We start from the raw sequence: 17,549 nt of genomic DNA on the forward strand, positions 1-17,549 counted from the left end.
ACATCTTCACAATTTCCAACTTTATACTTCATCTGACAAATTTTCGTCAACACACTTAACCTGTCGATGTGCTTAAACAGCTTATCTCCTCTTGCTAACTTACTTACTGGCAAATCTGCAAACCTAGTTACCATATATTCGACCCTTTCTTCCAAGTTATTGATAGAAATTGTAAGTAACTGAGGACCCAGCACTGATCTTTGTGGTTCTCCACCAGTTGACAAACCTACTTTAGATTAGATGACTTACAATGTGGAAACAGGCCCTTTGGCCCAACAAGTCCATACCGACCTGCCGAAGCGCAACCCACCTAGACCCATTCCCCTACATTTACCCCTTCACCTAACACTACGGGCAATTTAGCATGGCCAATTCACCTAACCTGCACATCTTGGGACTGTGGGAGGAAACCGGAGCAAACCCATGCAGACACGGGGAGAATGTGCAAACTCCACACAGTCAGTCGCCTGAGGCGGGAATTGAACCCAGATCTCTGTGAGGCAGCAGTGCTAACCACTGTGCCACCTAATTAGGATTTAGATTGTAATTTGCTTCAAGAAAAATAGGGAGTTTTGAAGTCAGTATTTGCAAGCTTTCAGCAGTCTTATTTTGAAAAGGAGAAATGAAGGATCAGTGTCATTAAGGACCAGCTGAAAGTTGATCCTCATTTACTGAGCAAGCTGGAGTTTGTGCTGGAACCATGTATACAGGAACCTCCATCATCTAAAGGATACAGGTGGGGAGTATTTCATTTGGTTAACTGAATTCCAGATAATTGAACGCCAGATAACAGTTTAGCCAAGCATCAGGACTTTGCAATCTTGCCAGATAATCCGATATTTGGATAATCGAGGTTCCTCTGTATCAGTAGCCAATTCTGTGCAGCAGACCATTTGTGTGCGACTTACAGTGGAACGTCAGACTTAAGCATCTCAAGGAGTTCAGTGAAGAAAGGAGAGAGGTCTTAAGTTGATTTTTGCCTCAACAAAGTAGCTGATTGGTGAGTATTTCTAGTCTTCAAAGTGAAAGCAAAGTGAGATCTGTGTTCAGATCTCCAGTCTTTTACCTCTATCTTAAAAGCATATAGTCTGTTAGGTATCAGATTGGTAGTAGTACATTAAAAAAAGGAAAGACAAGTTTAAAGAACAGTGATATGAAAGTGAAAGACCAACAAAGGGGAGACAAACATACTTAATCTTTTCACCAATCTACCCATTACAGTAAATCTGTCTAGGACAGTACTGGTAGGAGTGACCACACACAGTTATAGAGTCAGAGATGTACAGCACAGAAACAGGCCCTTCAGTCCCGGTTTCCATGCAGACCACGTATCCTAAATTAATGCAGTTCCATTTGTCAACTTTGGCCCAAATCCCTCTAAACCCTTCCTATTCATATACCCATCCAGATGCCTTTTAAATGCTGTAATTGTCCCAGCTTCCACCACTTCCTCTGGTAGTTTATACCATATATGCACCACCCTATGTGTGAAAAAGTTGCGCTAAGGTCCCTTTTAAATCTTTCCCTGCTCACCTTAAACCTACACCCGCTAGTTTTGGACTCCTCTATCCTGGGGGAAAAACCTTGACTAGTCACCCTATCCATGCCCCTCGTGATTTTGTAAATCTCTATGAGGCGACCCCTCAGCTTCTAATGCTCCAGGGAAAACAGCCCCAGCCTATTTAGCGTCTCCCTACAGTTCATACCCTTCATCCCTGGCAACAGCCTTGTAAATCTATTCTGAACTCTTTCAAGTTTAACAACAATTTTTCTTTAGAAGAGCGACCATGGATTGAATGCAGTATTCCAAAAGTGGCCAAACCAATGTACTATATAACCACAACATGGCCTCCCGACTCCTATACTCAATGCACTCACCAATAAAGGCAAGCAAACCAAATGCCTTCAGCACCAACCTTACGGGGACTGAGTCACACTGAGGATCCCCGCGACAAAACAGGGCTATTAGTTTAAGTAGCATACAGACAGCACTAAGTGATCCCACAACCAATGGCTCAGACCTAAGTTCTGCATTCTAACCACAACCAGTGATGAACAGTTAAACAACTAGCAGGAGGAGGGGGAGCAAAACCCATGTTCCATGAATGAATATTAAAAAAAAATCACCAACTTTAGTGATGGGGAGTCTAGCACATCACTGCAAAAGACAACGCTGAAGCCCTAAGCCAGAAGTGCTAAGTGGATGAACTATTTCAGCCTCTTCAGCATCACAGAAGCCAGTCTACAGCCAATTCAATTCACTCCACATGACATTAATAAAAGGCTGAAGTCACTAGACACCGATGATTTAAAGGCCCTGACAACAATTAAGCGCTTTATTAATATTTCATCATGTAATGTGGGGATTGTTAGCTGGAAATATATGCTCTAGATCCATGGCCCCAAGTCAAGGTGTTCCAGAACAGCTAGAATATTAGCATCCACCTGACTATTTGGAAATGGCCAATGTATGTCCTGTACACAAAATATAAGACAAATCCAACCTGGCCAATTACCGCAACATCAGTCTACTCAATCATCAACAAAGTGATGGAAGTACTAATTGGCAGTACTATCAAGCCACACTTGCTCAGAATTTGCTGCTCACTACAAGTTCACTTTGGGCTCTGCCAGGACCACTCAGCTCTTGACTTCATTACAGCTCTGGTCCAAACACAGGAAAAAAAGAGTTGGAACTCTAAAGTGGAGAGGAATGTAAAAGCCCTTGACATCAAGACAGCATTTGGCTCGGTATTCCCATGAGATTTAGATTATTTTTTTAAAGAGTTAGATTACCTACAGTGTAGAAACAGGCCCTTTATGTTTCCACACTGTAACAAGCCCACACCAAACCGCTGAAGCACAACCCACCCAGACCCATTCCACTACATTTACCCCTTCACCTAACACTACGGGCAATTTAGCATGGCCAATTCACCTAACCTGCACATTTTTGGACTGTGGGAGGAAACTGGAGCACCCGGAGGAAACCCACGCAGACACGGGGAGAATGTGCAAACTCCACACAGACAGTCGCCCGAGGCGGGAATTGAACCCGGGTCTCTGGCGCTGTGAGGCAGCAGTGTTAACCACTGTGCCACCGTATTGCCCACGAGATGGGGACGCTCAGCACCATTTGCAATTTCTAAGATATTGAAGCTGTCCAACTCCATATGTAGCAACATCCAGGCTTGGACTGGTGTGTGGTGAGTAATATTTGCACCACAGAAGTGCCAGGCAAAGATCATCTCCAATTTGAGAGTCTAATAACTGTGTGATAACCTAGGAGCTAAGTATTGCTGAAACATGTTACATCTTGTTAAAACTTTTCATCTTGCATATCAATGCAATTTGCATAAATACTAATTTAAGGGAAAATCAATATTTATTCTGAATGATAGGAGAGGCTGACTGATTGGGACCAGTGGACTAACAGGTCGAGGCGTTGCAATGTAAAATGCACCAGTTAATTATGATTGACAGATAAATATTTTGTTAAACCAGGCAGGTGAATTCTGACTCGTCAAGGCATTGCACTGAGAAGACAGTCAGTGAATGGGTGTTATTTATTTTCCTGACTTGAAACAGATGCTGTGTGCATGTATTTTCCTTTTGTCTGCAAAGTACAGGTGCTGTGTGTTAATACACATAGGTTATAGCAAAACGGTAAAGTCACCGTAGTCCTACCAGACCATAGGGCTGCTGATCTGTTACAGAGAGATGACAGATGATGGTTTAACCTGAGGGCAGTACCATACATACTGAAAATGAGGTAGGTAAAGCCATCAAACAACATAAGCAAAAGTGACAGACAGATCTAAGTGATCCCACGACAAACAAATCAGATCTAAACTCCACAGTCCTACCACATTCAGCTGTGAATGGTAGTGGACAATTCAATAACTCACTGGAGAAGGCGGCTCCACACATATCCCATCCTCAATGATGGAAGAGGCTGGCACATCAGTGCGAAAGATAAGGCTGAAGGATTTGCAACAATCATCAGCCAGAAGCAACGATTGGATAATTCATCTTGGCCTCATCCAGTGGTCTCCATCATCAGAGGGGTCTTCAGTCATTTTCATTCACTGACATCAACAAACATTTGGAGATACTGACACTGCAAAGGCTATGGGCCCTAACAAGATTCCAACAATAGTACCAAAGACTTGTGCTCCAGGATTTGCCGCTCCCCTAGCCAAGTTGTTCAAGTTCAGCTATAATTCTAGCATTTACCTGACAATGTGGCAGGTTGCCCAGGTATGTCCTGTACGCAAAACGCAGAACAAATCCAACTAAGCCAATTATCACCCCAACAGTCTACTCTTGATCATCAGCGAAGTGATAGGTGTCATTAACAGTGGTATCAAGCAGCAGCTGCTCAGCAATAACCTGCTCAGTGACACCGAGGTTGGGTTCCACCAGGGCCAGGCAGCTGCTGATCTCATCACAGTCCTCAAAAATATGTCTGCTTCAGCCTTAAATTTACTTGAAGATACATAATGAGCCAGCCTCAAAAGCCCTCTGTGGTAAAGAATAACACAAACTCACCGTTCTCTGAGATAAGAAATTCCTCTTCAGTCTTCAATTGCTGACTCCTTAGTTTGACATCATGCTCTCTGGTCCTAGACTCTCCTACATGGGAGACAAGCTCTCCACATCTATCCTGTTAGGAACATTAATTTCCATCTGCCAAGTTATTGCCAACTCTATATCTCTCTGTAAACTCTGTATCATCACCAATACTTGCCTTCACATCTATTTGTGTCATCTACATCAATTCCATCATCCATATCACTGATACACATGGTAAATAATTATGGCCACAGCACTAATCGTCATGGCACTCCACTAGTTACATGTTGCCATCCTGAAAATGCCCCGTTTATACTAACTCTGTCTTCTACTAGGTAGCCAATTCTCAATCCATGCTAACAAACTCCATGGGATCTCACCTTATTAACCTTTCCAAATGTCAGATGTTAAGCTAACTCGTCTGCTGTTGTTTTTTTTTGTCTCCCTCTTTTTTTTGAATGAGTGTTACATTGGATGTTTTCCAATCCTCTTGACCTTTTTCAGATTTTAAGGATTCTTTGAAGATCACTGCTAGTACATCCACTAATTCAGTAGCTTTTTTCTTTAAAATCCTAAGGTGCAATCCATTATGTCTTAAGTCTCATTGGCCTTTAGCCCCATTAGTTTCCCAAGTAGTTTCTCTCTGATGTTAGTTTTTGTATTTACTTTTTCTTCCCACCCACAAGATGGACCCCTCAATTATTTAGCATTTTTGCAATGCTGTGTCCTTTACTGTGACAACTGATGCAAAGGATTTGTTCAACTCTTCTGCCATTTCCTGGATTTCCACTTTATTTCCCCAGCCTCACTTTCTAAGGTGACTATGTTCACTATAGCCTCTCTTAAGTTTTATATATTTGAAGAAGCTCTTACTGTTTGTTCTTAAATTACTTGTCAGTTTACCCTCACTGTTTATTTTCTCCTTCATTACTCTTGATAATCTTGTGTTAGCTTTTAAACCTTTGCCAATCCTCTGGTTTACCATTAATCTCTGCCATGTTGCATGTTTTGTCTCTTTATTTCATAATATCCCTAATTTCCCTGATTAACCATAGTTGGTTTATTCTCTTCTCAGAATCTTCTCTCTCACCTGGAGGTGTATCTTTGCTGTGAGTAATGAACTATTTACTTAAATGTTTGCCATTGTTTCTAAACTGTCTTTAGTGCTGAACTTCTTTCCCAGTGCAACTCTGTCCTCATCCTTATGAACTCACCTTCATTAAAGTTAAGCACTGTCATTTCCAACCCAAGTTTCGCATCTCAAACTAAATGTTAAACGTTACTATATTATGAACACTGTTTTCTAGGAGTTCTTTTCTTCTGATTTAATTTAATAAATATGCCTCAATACACATTCCCTGATCCAAAATAGACTGATCCCTGACTGGATCCAAACACAAGGCGTTCGATAAGGTTCCCCACAGTAGGCTATTGTACAAAATGCGGAGGAATGGGATTGTGGGAGATGTAGCAGTTTGGATCAGTAATTGGCTAGCTGAAAGAAGACAGAGGGTGGTGGTTGATGGGAAATGTTCATCCTGGAGTCCAGCTACTAGTGGTGTATAGCAAGGGTTGGTGTTGGGTCCACTGCTGTTTGTCATTTTTATAAACGACCTGGATGAGGGCGTAGATGGGTGGATTAGTAAATTTGCAGATGACACTAAGGTCCGTGGAGTTGTGGATAGTGACAAAGGAGAGACAGATAAGCTGCAGAGCTGGGCGGAGAGGTGGCAAATGGAGTTTAATGCGGACAAGTGTGAGGTGATTCACTTTGGTCGGAGTAACCGGAATACAAAGTACTGGGCTAATGGTAAGATTCTTGGTAGTGTAGATGATCAGAGAGATCTCGGTGTCCAGGTATACAGATCCTTGAAAGCTGCCACCCAGGATGACAGGGTTGTTAAGAAGGCATACAGTGTTTTAGCTTTTATTCATAGAGGGATCGAGTTCCAGATCCATGAGGTTATGCTACAGCTATACAAAACTGGTGTGACCGCACTTGGAGTATTGTGTACAGTTCTGGTCAGAGGGTTAGATAGGGTGGACAGGGAGAGCCTTTTTCCAAGAATGGTGACAGCGAGCACAAGGGGGCATAGCTTTAAATTGAGGGGTGATAGATATAGGACAGATGTCAGAGGTAGTTTCTTTACTCAGAGTAGGAAGGGTATGGAATGCTTTGCCTGCAACGGTACTAGATTCGCCAAGTTTAAGTGCATTTAAGTCGTCATTGGACAAACATATGGACGTACATGGAATAGTGTAGGTTAGATGGGCTTCAGATTGGTATGACAGGTCGGCACAACATCGAGGGCCGAAGGACCTGTACTGCGCTGTAATGTTCTACGTTCTATAATGACATGCATGCACTCTATCAATTCTTCCTTGATGACATTTTGATTTTCCCAATCTAGGTGAAGATTAAAGTCACCTATGATTAGCATTTTACCTTTTACATGCCCTTATTACCTTCTGATTTATTCTGTCCAACTGTTACGAAGCATATAAACTACTGCTACCAGTGTCTTCTTCCGCTTGTTTTTTTTTGCAACCTTCATCAACCAATCCTAGGTCATTTCTTGCTTTCATATTTTCCAACCCACACCAGCAATGCTACCCAACACCCTTTCTTTCTTGCCTGTCCAAAAAGTTGCAAACTCCAGGATACTTTGCTCCCATCTTCAATCTCCTTGTAATCATGTCACCAAAATGATTAGGTGAATTGGCCATGCTAAACTGCCCATAATGTTAGGTGAATGGGGTAAATGTAGGGGAATGGGTCTGGGTGGGTTGCGTGTCGGTGTGGACTTGTTGGGCTGAAGGGCCTGTTTCCACACCGTAAGTAATCTAATCTAAAATGGCTATGAGAGCATACTCATTAATCATGATCTGTGCTATTAATTCATTTATTTTGTTCTGAATCCTGCACACATTTGACAGTCATTAAATTTCCCTTTTTCTTTTACTATTTTCTGCCTTTGACTCCATTTGCAGTTGTACACCCTTTCCCATTCTGGGTATCACTGTCAAAATAGTCATCCTGCAATACCACAATATTCTATTGCTTTGTAAGCTTAAGTAATCCCAATTCCCAACCCTTCCCTTTCTAATTAGTTTAAATCCTTCTCTGCCGCACAAATTATTCAATTTGCTCAGATGCTGGTCAAAGCATTGTGTAAGTGAAGCCTGCCTTAGTGGAACAGCTCCATTCTATCCCAATACGACAGTCAGCGCCCCATGAACTACAACATATTTCCGCTACACCACTCGTTAAGCCATTCATTTAACTCCTTGACTTTATTTACCCTTGATGTCAGTTTGTCCTTGGCTGAGGTAGCAATTCTGAGATTATCTTGGAGATTTTGCTTTTTAATTTAGCTCTTAACTGCTTAAAATCTTTCAGCACAACCTCCTTTCCAGTTCCATGAATGTAGTTAGCACCAACGTGGAAGATGGCAATTGAAACCCTCCCCTCCAACACGAAGTTCCTCCCAGCCCCAGACAGCCCCTCGACTCTTGCAGAAGGCAGACAACACAGTCTTCAAGATTCACTTTCATCATCCCTCTGACTTGTGCAATGTAAATGCTGGACTGCCTTTGGTGAGACAGGAGGAGACTATTCACTGCAGGATTCATGGCCTTCAAAATTTTGTAGTTTCAAAATTTAAATGATTGGTCTAATTTAATTTCTGGTCAACAGTAATTCACAGGATGTGATTGTGGAAGATTCAGAAATGGTAATGCCATCGAATGCCAAGGGGCAATGATTAGACTCAGTTTTGTTGGAGGTCGTCATTGTCTGGCACTTGTGTGATGCAAATGTCACATGCCACTGGTCAGTCCAAACTTGGATATCGTCCAGATCTTGCTTCATTTGTCCATGGACTTCTTCAGTAACTGAGGAGTCATGAATGATGCTGAACATCATGCAATCATCTGCAAATATCCTCACTTCCGTCCTTATGATGAAGGGAAGGTCATTGATGAAATCGCTGAAGTTGGTTGGACCTAGGACATTACCCTTAGGAACTGAGATGTCCTAAACCTGACATGACTGACCTCCAATAATTACAACCATTTTCTTTTGTGCTAGATCTGACCCCAACCAGAAACCTTGTCCCCTCTAGATTTGCTAGGGCTACTTGATGCCACATTCAGATAAATGCTGTCATGATGTCGAGCACTCTCACCACTGGAACTCAATGCTTTTCTTGGTGTTTGAACCAAGCAACAATGAGCAGGTTATTGCAAGTGCAGCTTAACAGCACCTGAACAATTTTTCACATTGTTGGGTAAATGCCAATGTTATAGCTGTATTGGAATAGCTTGACAGGCAACAGGTTGTGGAGCACATTTAGTCAGTGCTATTCCCAGAATACTGTCATGGCCATAGCTTTTGCAGTATCTAGTGCTCTCAGCTTTTCTTCATATCTCACTGAGTGAACCAAACTGGCTGAATGATGTTGGGGACCTCAGGAGGAAGCTGAAATGGATCATTTACAAGACTCTTCTGACTGAAGATCTTAGCAAATTCTTCAGCCTTATCTGTAATTGATCAGTTGTTTAGCCTGAGACTGTGCATCAGGAGGAACAACCATTCAATCTCTACCATGCAATCCCTCCAGAATTCTGTACATTTCTTCTAAATGCCAAATACATAGACCCAATTTATGCAATCTCCATTATAGCACATCCACAAATGCAAGGGTCAAGCTGAGTGAACCTATGGAGATCATCTTCCCTTTCACATTTAATGCCAGCTGACAATCTGAAGTCAAGAAGCTGTGAAGACAATACTATACCACCACGCCACTCCTACTGCCAGTTACTCACCGTGGTAGCTGCGCTTTAACCTGTTTCTGACACAAACTGTGGTACCGCTCGACTTTCAGAAAGCCCTGGTTCAGCATCCGCTGACAAACTGCATCCATCCGTTTGCATACCTGCAAAAAAGATGCACGGAACTGACAGAATCCCGATGACATCATCAGATAGTTTTTTAAAAAATACACAGGCAGTAGATATCCCACACTTGCCCAAATCTCAGGGTTTGATCTTCACTCCCAAGATGCATGGAATGTCACTTATTGGCAGCTCTCTGTGATTCCCAGCATATTAGTCCAATCTCAGTGTCATTCCAGAGTGTTTTTCCCTTTCTTGCTGCACCATTGCCAATCCTCCGCATCACTGATGTTCATGGATTGACATTAATTGTTTAATATTCATGGATTAATATTGGTATTAATTGATTGATAATAATTGTTTAACATGAATTGACTGACATTGTTTGAAATTTATTGACATTAACTGACAATGATATTTCTTGACACATTAATTGAAATGATTGCTATTAGTTTTTTAGTTTTAATTAATTCATATTAATTGATTGATGGATATTTAATTGCAAATTTCATTGATTGACCTTACTTTACTGAAGTGAGTTCAGAACATATGGAGAGGTCCAGACCATTCAAACCTTTAGGCCTCCTCTGCCATTCTACAAGATCATGGCTGATCTGTCCAATGTCTCAACTGTTCAATGTTTCAACAATCATATTCCTCTTAAAGTACTTCAGTGATCTAGCCTCCATAGCTTTATGGGTAGAGAATTCCAGACAGTCACAACTCTCAGAGAAGAAATGGCTTTGTGCATGGAAACGCATGTTTCATGACTTGATTTGGAGATTTTTGAAGAAGTAACAAAGAGGATTGATGAGGGCAGAGCAGTGTACGTGATCTAGTCCTTCAGTAAGGCATTCAACAAGGTTGCCCATGAGATACTGGTTAGCAAGGTTAGATCACATGGAATACAGGGAGAACTAGCCATTCGGATACAGAACTGGCTCAAAGGTGGAAGGCAGAGGATGGTGGTGGAGGGTTGCTTTTCAGACTGGAGGCCTGTGACCAGTGGAGTGCCATAAGGATCAGTGTTGGGTCCACTGCTTTTCGTCATTTATATAAATGATTGGATGTGAACATAGGCGGTATAGTTAGTAAGTTTGCAGATAACACAAAAATTGGATGTGTAGTGGACAGTGATGAAGGTTACCTCCAATTACAAAGGGATCTTTATCAGATAGGTCAATGGATCGAGGAGTGGCTGATGGGAGTTTAATTTAGATAAATTGCGAGGTGCTGCATTTTGGGAAAGCAAATCTTAGTAGGACTTATACACTCAATAGTAAGGTCCTAGGGAGTGTTGCTGAACAAAGAGACCTTGGAGTGCAGATTCAGAGTTTCTTTACATAGAGCGGTGGATACATGGAATGCATTGTCAGCAGTGGTTGTAGGTCAGATACATTATGGACATGTGTCTTGGATAGACTTATGGATGATAGTAAAATGATAGTTTGATCTCACAGTGGGGTATGAGGTTGGCACAATATCAAGGGCCAAAGGGCCTGTACTGTTCTTTATTCTATATTTATCCTGTCAAGCCCAGAATATTTCAATGAGATCATCCATCATTCTCCTGAATATGGGGACCAAACTGTACAGAGTACTCCTGTGCAGCCTCACAAACAGCCTGTACAATTGTAACAAGACTTGCCTATTTTTAAACTCCCACTTCCAAATAATGAAAGCAATAATTCCATCTGCTTTCTTAATTACTTGCTGCATGCTAACTTTTTATGTTTTTAAGAGGCATTTAGAAAAACACATGAATAGGCAGGGAATAGAGGGATATGGACTATGTGTAGGCAGATGGGATTAGTTTAGAAATAGCATCATAGTTGGCAGATACATGGTGAGCTGAAGGGCCTATTCTTGTGCTGTACTTTCTATACTCTATGTTCATGCATAAGAACAACCAAATCTGTGTGCTGCACCTTTTTGGATCTCTCTCCATTTAAAACAGTCTACCATTGGATTCTTCCTACCAAAGGATATGACATTGCACTTTCCCACATTAAACACTGTCAACTCAACCTATCTATACACCCTTGCAAACTTATGTCTTCATCACAACATGTCCTCACACTTAATTTTTTTACTTGACAAATGTTACTTGACCAATATAGGCTGACAGGACAGATTAATAGGGTGGTTAGGCAGCATTCAGGACAGCTGCCTTTATCAGTATTGGCATATAGACTATAAGAGCAGGGAGGTGATTTTGGAGCTGTACAGATATTTGATTAGGCCACAGATGGTGTACTTATTACCTCACTATAGTAAAGGTTTGATCCCACCGGAGAATGGTGCCTAGGATAGAGCACTTTAGCTTTGAAGAGATGCTGGATAGGCTTGGATTGTTTTCTTCAGAACAAGAAAGGTCGAGAAAAGACTTAACTGAGGCATATGAGATTATGATGGGCACAGGGTGGATTTGAATCAGCTATTCCCCTTAACTGAAGAGTCAATAATGAGGAGACATAATTTTAAAGGTAAACAGCAGAATGTTTACAGCTGACTTGGAGAAAATGTTTTTCATCCAGAACTAGATGGGAATATAGAATGCACTGCTTAAGAGTATAGTAGAGGTGGGAAATCTCACTCCTTTAAAAAGTACTTGGACAAGGGCTCGAAGTGTAATAACATTTAAGGGTGTGTGCCAAGTGCTGGAAAAATATGATTAGGTCTCATCTGTGCTGTATGACTTGGAGTTCGCTAGTATTATTTGATAGCCACCGGAGGCCTGATGTTTTGTGGCTGATATGAGTTACCTGACATTATGTGACTGACATTATCGGATTGATGTTATTTGAAAGAGATTAGTGGACTCCAGTTGGTAGACTGACTTTAGATGACTGACATGAGTTGACTGATGTTATCTGACTTTTGTTGTTTAACTCATTGCATGACTGATGCTGTTTGACTGATGTAAGTGGACAGATGCTTTTGACTGATAGGAGTTGACGGTCATAGTTTGACTGATGCTCTTTAAGGTCACAGGTGTAGAGTAGAAGTAAAGCCATTCAGGCCATCAGGTCTCTTTCACCATTCATGAGACCATAGTTTATCTGATCATCCTCAACTCCACTTTTCTGCCATAACCCTGGATTCCCTGTGGTCAAGAATCCCAGAGATTCACAACCATTTGAAAAGATGAAATTTCTCCTCATCTGTTTCAAACAGACAGCCCTTATTCTTAGACTCTGGTCCCTGACTGTCCCAGCAAGGTAAAACAATCTGTCCATATCTATCTTGTCAAGTCCCATAAATATATTCTACGTTTCAAAAAGGTCACCTCTCATGCTTCTAAATTCCAATAAGTATAGGCTTAACCTACCTCATCCTATCCTGATAAGAAAGTACCTCCTAGCATCAGCTCTGTGAACTTTCTCTGGATGGCCTTCAATATTAATTTTTCTTTACTTAGATAGGAGACCCAAAACTATTTACACTATTCCAGCTGTGGTTTGACTAGTGCCTTGTATAATTTTAGCAAAGCTTTCCTATCTTTATACACTATTTCCTTTGAAATAAATGCCAACATTCTATTTGCCTTGCCTAATGATCTTGGGTACTTGTGAGATTTATGAATGAGGACTCTCAAATTCCTCTGTTCTGTAGCTTTCAGCAGTCTTTCTCCATTTAAATAATAATTATCATACCTGCCAAATACATAATCCCACATTATATTCCATCTGTCAAATTTTTATCCACTTGCTTAACCTGTCTATATCATCTCCAGAGTCTTTGTCATTCTCACAACTTGCTTTTCAACCTATTTGTGTCATCCACAAGCATTTCTACAGTACATACACTGTCCTCATCCAAGTCTTTAATGTAAGTTGTAAACAATTATGGCTCCGGGACTGGTCATTATAGCACTCCACTAGTTACAGAATGTATTACAAAAATGCACTCCTTGTTACAATTCTCTGTGTATTAGTTTTGCCAATCCTCTATCTGTTCTAATAACTACATCCAACACCATGGACTCATCATATAAAGTAGCCTAATGTATGGGAGCATATCAAATACTATCTGAAAATCCAAATTTCATTACCTCCTCTGCTGCCCCTTTATTTATCCTGGTTACCTCTTCAATGAATTCCAGCAAATTTGCCTGGCATAATTCCCATTTCATGAAGCAATGTTTGATCAGGTGATGCATTTACCTGATGATAGTGGGTGATGTTATTTGGTTGAAGTTATCTGACTGATGATAACTGAGTGTATTTGTTTGCCTGATGTTAGTTGAACGGTATTATTTTGCTGGTGCTGTTTGACAGGAAAGAGTTGCGCGATAGTTTCCTGATAGCGGGAATGACCGACATTATTTCCCTGTTATTTAGCTCGATCTCTGTGCTCACCATTCTCAGGCCGCTGATCTCATCGTACGACATTAATCCGAGGATGGAGTCGATGGCGACGATCGGGAGGTTAAGCAGGGGATTATTCTGATGCAGCTGCTCGATCCCGGGATTTGTACTGAACTCTGTGCCGGTGAGAGGCTCAGGCCCAGGATCTGCGGCGGGCCCAGCTTCAGCCCCAGCGGCTGCTCCGCTCATATCCGCCATCTTAACCGGCCGGACGTGACGCATCCACGCGCCCTCTGACGTTTACACGCCCGCGCGTGTGCGAACGGCCGCGCTTGCGCACGTGATCGACGGGAACATTGACCAATGGGATATCGATTGGAACCTTCTAGAACAGTAATTCTTCAGGAACAGAGAGCCTCCTACACCAGGGAGATCTTTCTGGAATAGGGCGATCCTTCTAGAACTGAGAGATCCTTACAGAAGTGAGATCCATTCAGAACAGGGAGATCTTTCTAGAACGGGGGGGGGGCGGGGAGTATTTCTAGAACAGAGAGATCCTTCTACAACAGGAAAATCTTTCTAGAATAGGGAACTCCATCTAGAACAGGGAGATCCACCTAGAACGGGGGGGGGCGGGGGTATTTCTAGAGCAGGGAGATCTTTCTATAACAGGGAGATCTTTCTAGAATAGGGTGCTCCATCTAGAACACGGAGATCCCTCTAGAACAGGGGGTATTTCTAGAACAGAGAGATCCCTCTACAACAGGGAGATCTTTGGAGAATGGCGCAATACTTCTAGAACACGGGGGCCTTTCTAGAACATGGAGATACTTCTAGAACAGGGAAATCCTTCCGAGACGGGGAGATTTTTATAGAATAGGGAGATCTTTCTAGAATAGGGAGATCCTACCAGAACAGGAAAATGCTTCCAAGCCAGGGACAGCCTTCTAGTACAGGGACATCCTTCTAGAATAACCAAAATCCTCTAGGGCAAGGATAATCCACCAAAACAAGGGGGGAGTGATAGCCAAGTTTGCTGGCCTATTAATTTAGAGACCCAGGAAATTGCCTGGGAAAACAAAAACTGTAGATGTTGTAAATAAGACACAAAAACAGAAATTGCTGGAAAGGCTTAGCAGGCCTGTCAGCAACCATGACGAGAAGTCAGAGTTAACATTTGTTATGGACCAGGCCAAACCCCCTCAAAACATCTCAAGAAAGTAGCCTGGACCCTAACTTACCTGGTTGTTTTAAGCAAGTATTCCAGGAGGGATGCTGCTGGTCAAACCACTTGGCTTTAAATAAATCAGAATTTATTTACAAGATTAACGAATGAAACACAAGCAAAAGAGAACAGAATACCAAATAACTTCCCCTATCTGAAAACCCAACAGATTATTCCAACTTAATAATGCTGTTCCAAATACTTGTAACAATCCTCATAAACTCCCCTTGGCACAAAAGGTAAAATCACAACAGGGTCTTAGAGGAGAGATGTCTGAGAGAGGGAAGGATCAGCATGGACCTCCTTCTTTGGGTCTAACAGCTTTTCAACTGCCTGACTGCTTTCAGTGAAAACCAGATAAAATCAGAGAAAGGCTGAGCTTGGAGAACTGGCCACTCCCCTTTCATTTTGAAGTTTTTAAAAAACGTAAATGCCTGAGGCAGTATCTGTTAGGTACAATCAAATTGCCAGTAAAACCCATTGAAAGCCAGACTTTTCAGAATTAATGCTTTTACAACCTGTCTGAAAAAAAGCGAAGGACAACATAACCTTGTTAAAAGAGCAGCATCATTACATCTCCCTCTTAAAAAGAATCAATATCCAAAGATGACTTCATTTTTAAACCCTTTAATCTTAAATGTTAATACTCTATAACACACACATACATTACATTGACTAAAAACATGCACTGCTCTTTTACTCCTGCCACCTAATGCCTCTATTTCTCTTTCCAGTCTTGACAATGTGTCAGCAATCACATTTTCAAATTGAATGGCTGTAACAAGTTTCATCTAACCAGTCTGGCATTTCTGTCCTTAAATTTCTTCACAAACTTCAATGGTTTATAATCAGTGTATTTGAATGTCTCAGATACATTACTGGTAACATAAACATTGAAATGGTGTAACGCCAAACCAAGCTCAAGGTTGCCTTCTCAACTATTGAATATTTCTGCTAAGGAATGTTCAATTTCCTGGAAAAATACCCAATAGGTCTTTGTAATTTCTCATTGCATTCCTGCAAGAGCACTGCACTGACATCCACATCTTGCATGATTTGCCACCTTGAATGGCTTTGTGTAATTAGGTGTGGGTAATACTGGGGCAGTGATTAACACAGCGTTCAGGCTGTCAAATGCCTTCTGACAGTCCACTGAAACTTCTTGCCTTTCTTTAGCAATTCAGTGGGTGGAGCAACCACACTAATAAAACTTGGGACAAATTTTAGATAAAACCTGCTCTTTTTGTCGGTGGTATGGGAAACTCCCCAGTTACCTTTGTTTTTGCATCCTATAGGGCCATTTGTCCATGTCCAATAACATGGCTCAGGAAGGTGACTTGGGCTTTGGCAAATTCACTTTTAGGCAATTTTACCAGCAAGCCAGCGTCCGAAGTTGATCGAACAAGTCTGATAAATGTTGCAAATCTTCCTTCCATATGTGACTAAAAATCACCAGTTCTATATATATGACACAGTTGGGTAATCTGGCAATGACCTTACTGGTTAATCTCGGAAATGTGATTGACACATTTTTCATGGAATGAAAATGGAATGACTTTAAATTGATACAATCCATTCAGTGTTACGAAAGCCAAAATTGTTTTCAGTCTTTCTGACTAAGGTACCTGCCAGTATCCTCTGAGCAAGTCCAAACTAGAAATACAAGTTGCGTGTCCCACCTTTTCAACACAGTCTTCCAGATGTGAAATCGGATATGTATCAGTCTTTGTAACTGCATTGACTTTGTGATAGTCTAAACAAAGTTGGGTACCATCTGGTTTTGGCACCATTACTTGAGGTGAGCTCCAGTCACTGTAACTCACTTCGATTATGCCATCTTGGAGCATGTGTTCAATCTCCTTTCAATCAACTTTAGAGGATGTTGCTTAATCGGAATAGCTTCTCCTATATCACACATCATACATAATTAGGTTAGTACTTCCCAGTTTATTTCCGCTTTTTCCCCATGCAATAACAATAACTCTTTCAGGTCATTTTGATTTTCTTGTGGAAGGTAATAATTTATCCCAATTTTTGACAACTTCCTCAGTCTAATTTAATTTGGGTAATGTCCAATTCAGAATCTTCTGAACTTGGTCTTTCCCTCTGTGTTGTAACCAATAACATGTTCTCCTCTTGCTTTCCTTCCGTATCAAATACCTTTTGAGCATATTCATATGACAGATTTCTTTCTGTCTGGAGTCCTTATCAAATAGTTCAGCTCACTCAATTTCTGACTTACCGATTTCTCCTTAATCAATTCATGCCTAAAATATAATTTGAATGGACTGAATTTGGTCAATTCATTTTGTGCGCCTCTGATTGCAAAAAGCACAAACGGAATTCCCTTATCCTAACCATCTGGATAGTCTTGACTATAAGCTCCCAATGTGGTGTTTAATGTCTGATGCCACTTTTCTATCACTCCCTGTGAGTTTGGATGGTATGCAGTAGATTTGAATTGTTTTATTCCTAAGCTATCCATGACTTCCTTGGATAATTTCAATGTGAAGTTTGACCCTTGAGCTGGTTATGTCTCT

The 17,549-nt window shown here is 41.3% G+C and overlaps 1 protein-coding gene across 1 annotated transcript in view; it reads right to left on the bottom strand.

Annotated features, from left to right (window-relative positions):
• Positions 1-14,084, bottom strand: part of fbxo28 (F-box protein 28) — a 42,217-nt gene extending 28,133 nt beyond the window's left edge. The window contains exons 1-2 of the mRNA XM_060848015.1: positions 13,836-14,084; positions 9,406-9,515 (exon numbers count right to left, since the gene is read on the bottom strand). Coding sequence (XP_060703998.1) covers positions 9,406-9,515; positions 13,836-14,066 — 341 coding nt within the window. The 5' untranslated portion in view covers positions 14,067-14,084. The remainder of the gene's footprint in view (positions 1-9,405; positions 9,516-13,835) is intronic.
• Between the last annotated feature and the right edge of the window lie 3,465 nt (positions 14,085-17,549).

This window comes from Hemiscyllium ocellatum, chromosome 3, assembly GCF_020745735.1.
Source record: "Hemiscyllium ocellatum isolate sHemOce1 chromosome 3, sHemOce1.pat.X.cur, whole genome shotgun sequence".
Lineage (NCBI taxonomy): Eukaryota > Metazoa > Chordata > Chondrichthyes > Orectolobiformes > Hemiscylliidae > Hemiscyllium > Hemiscyllium ocellatum.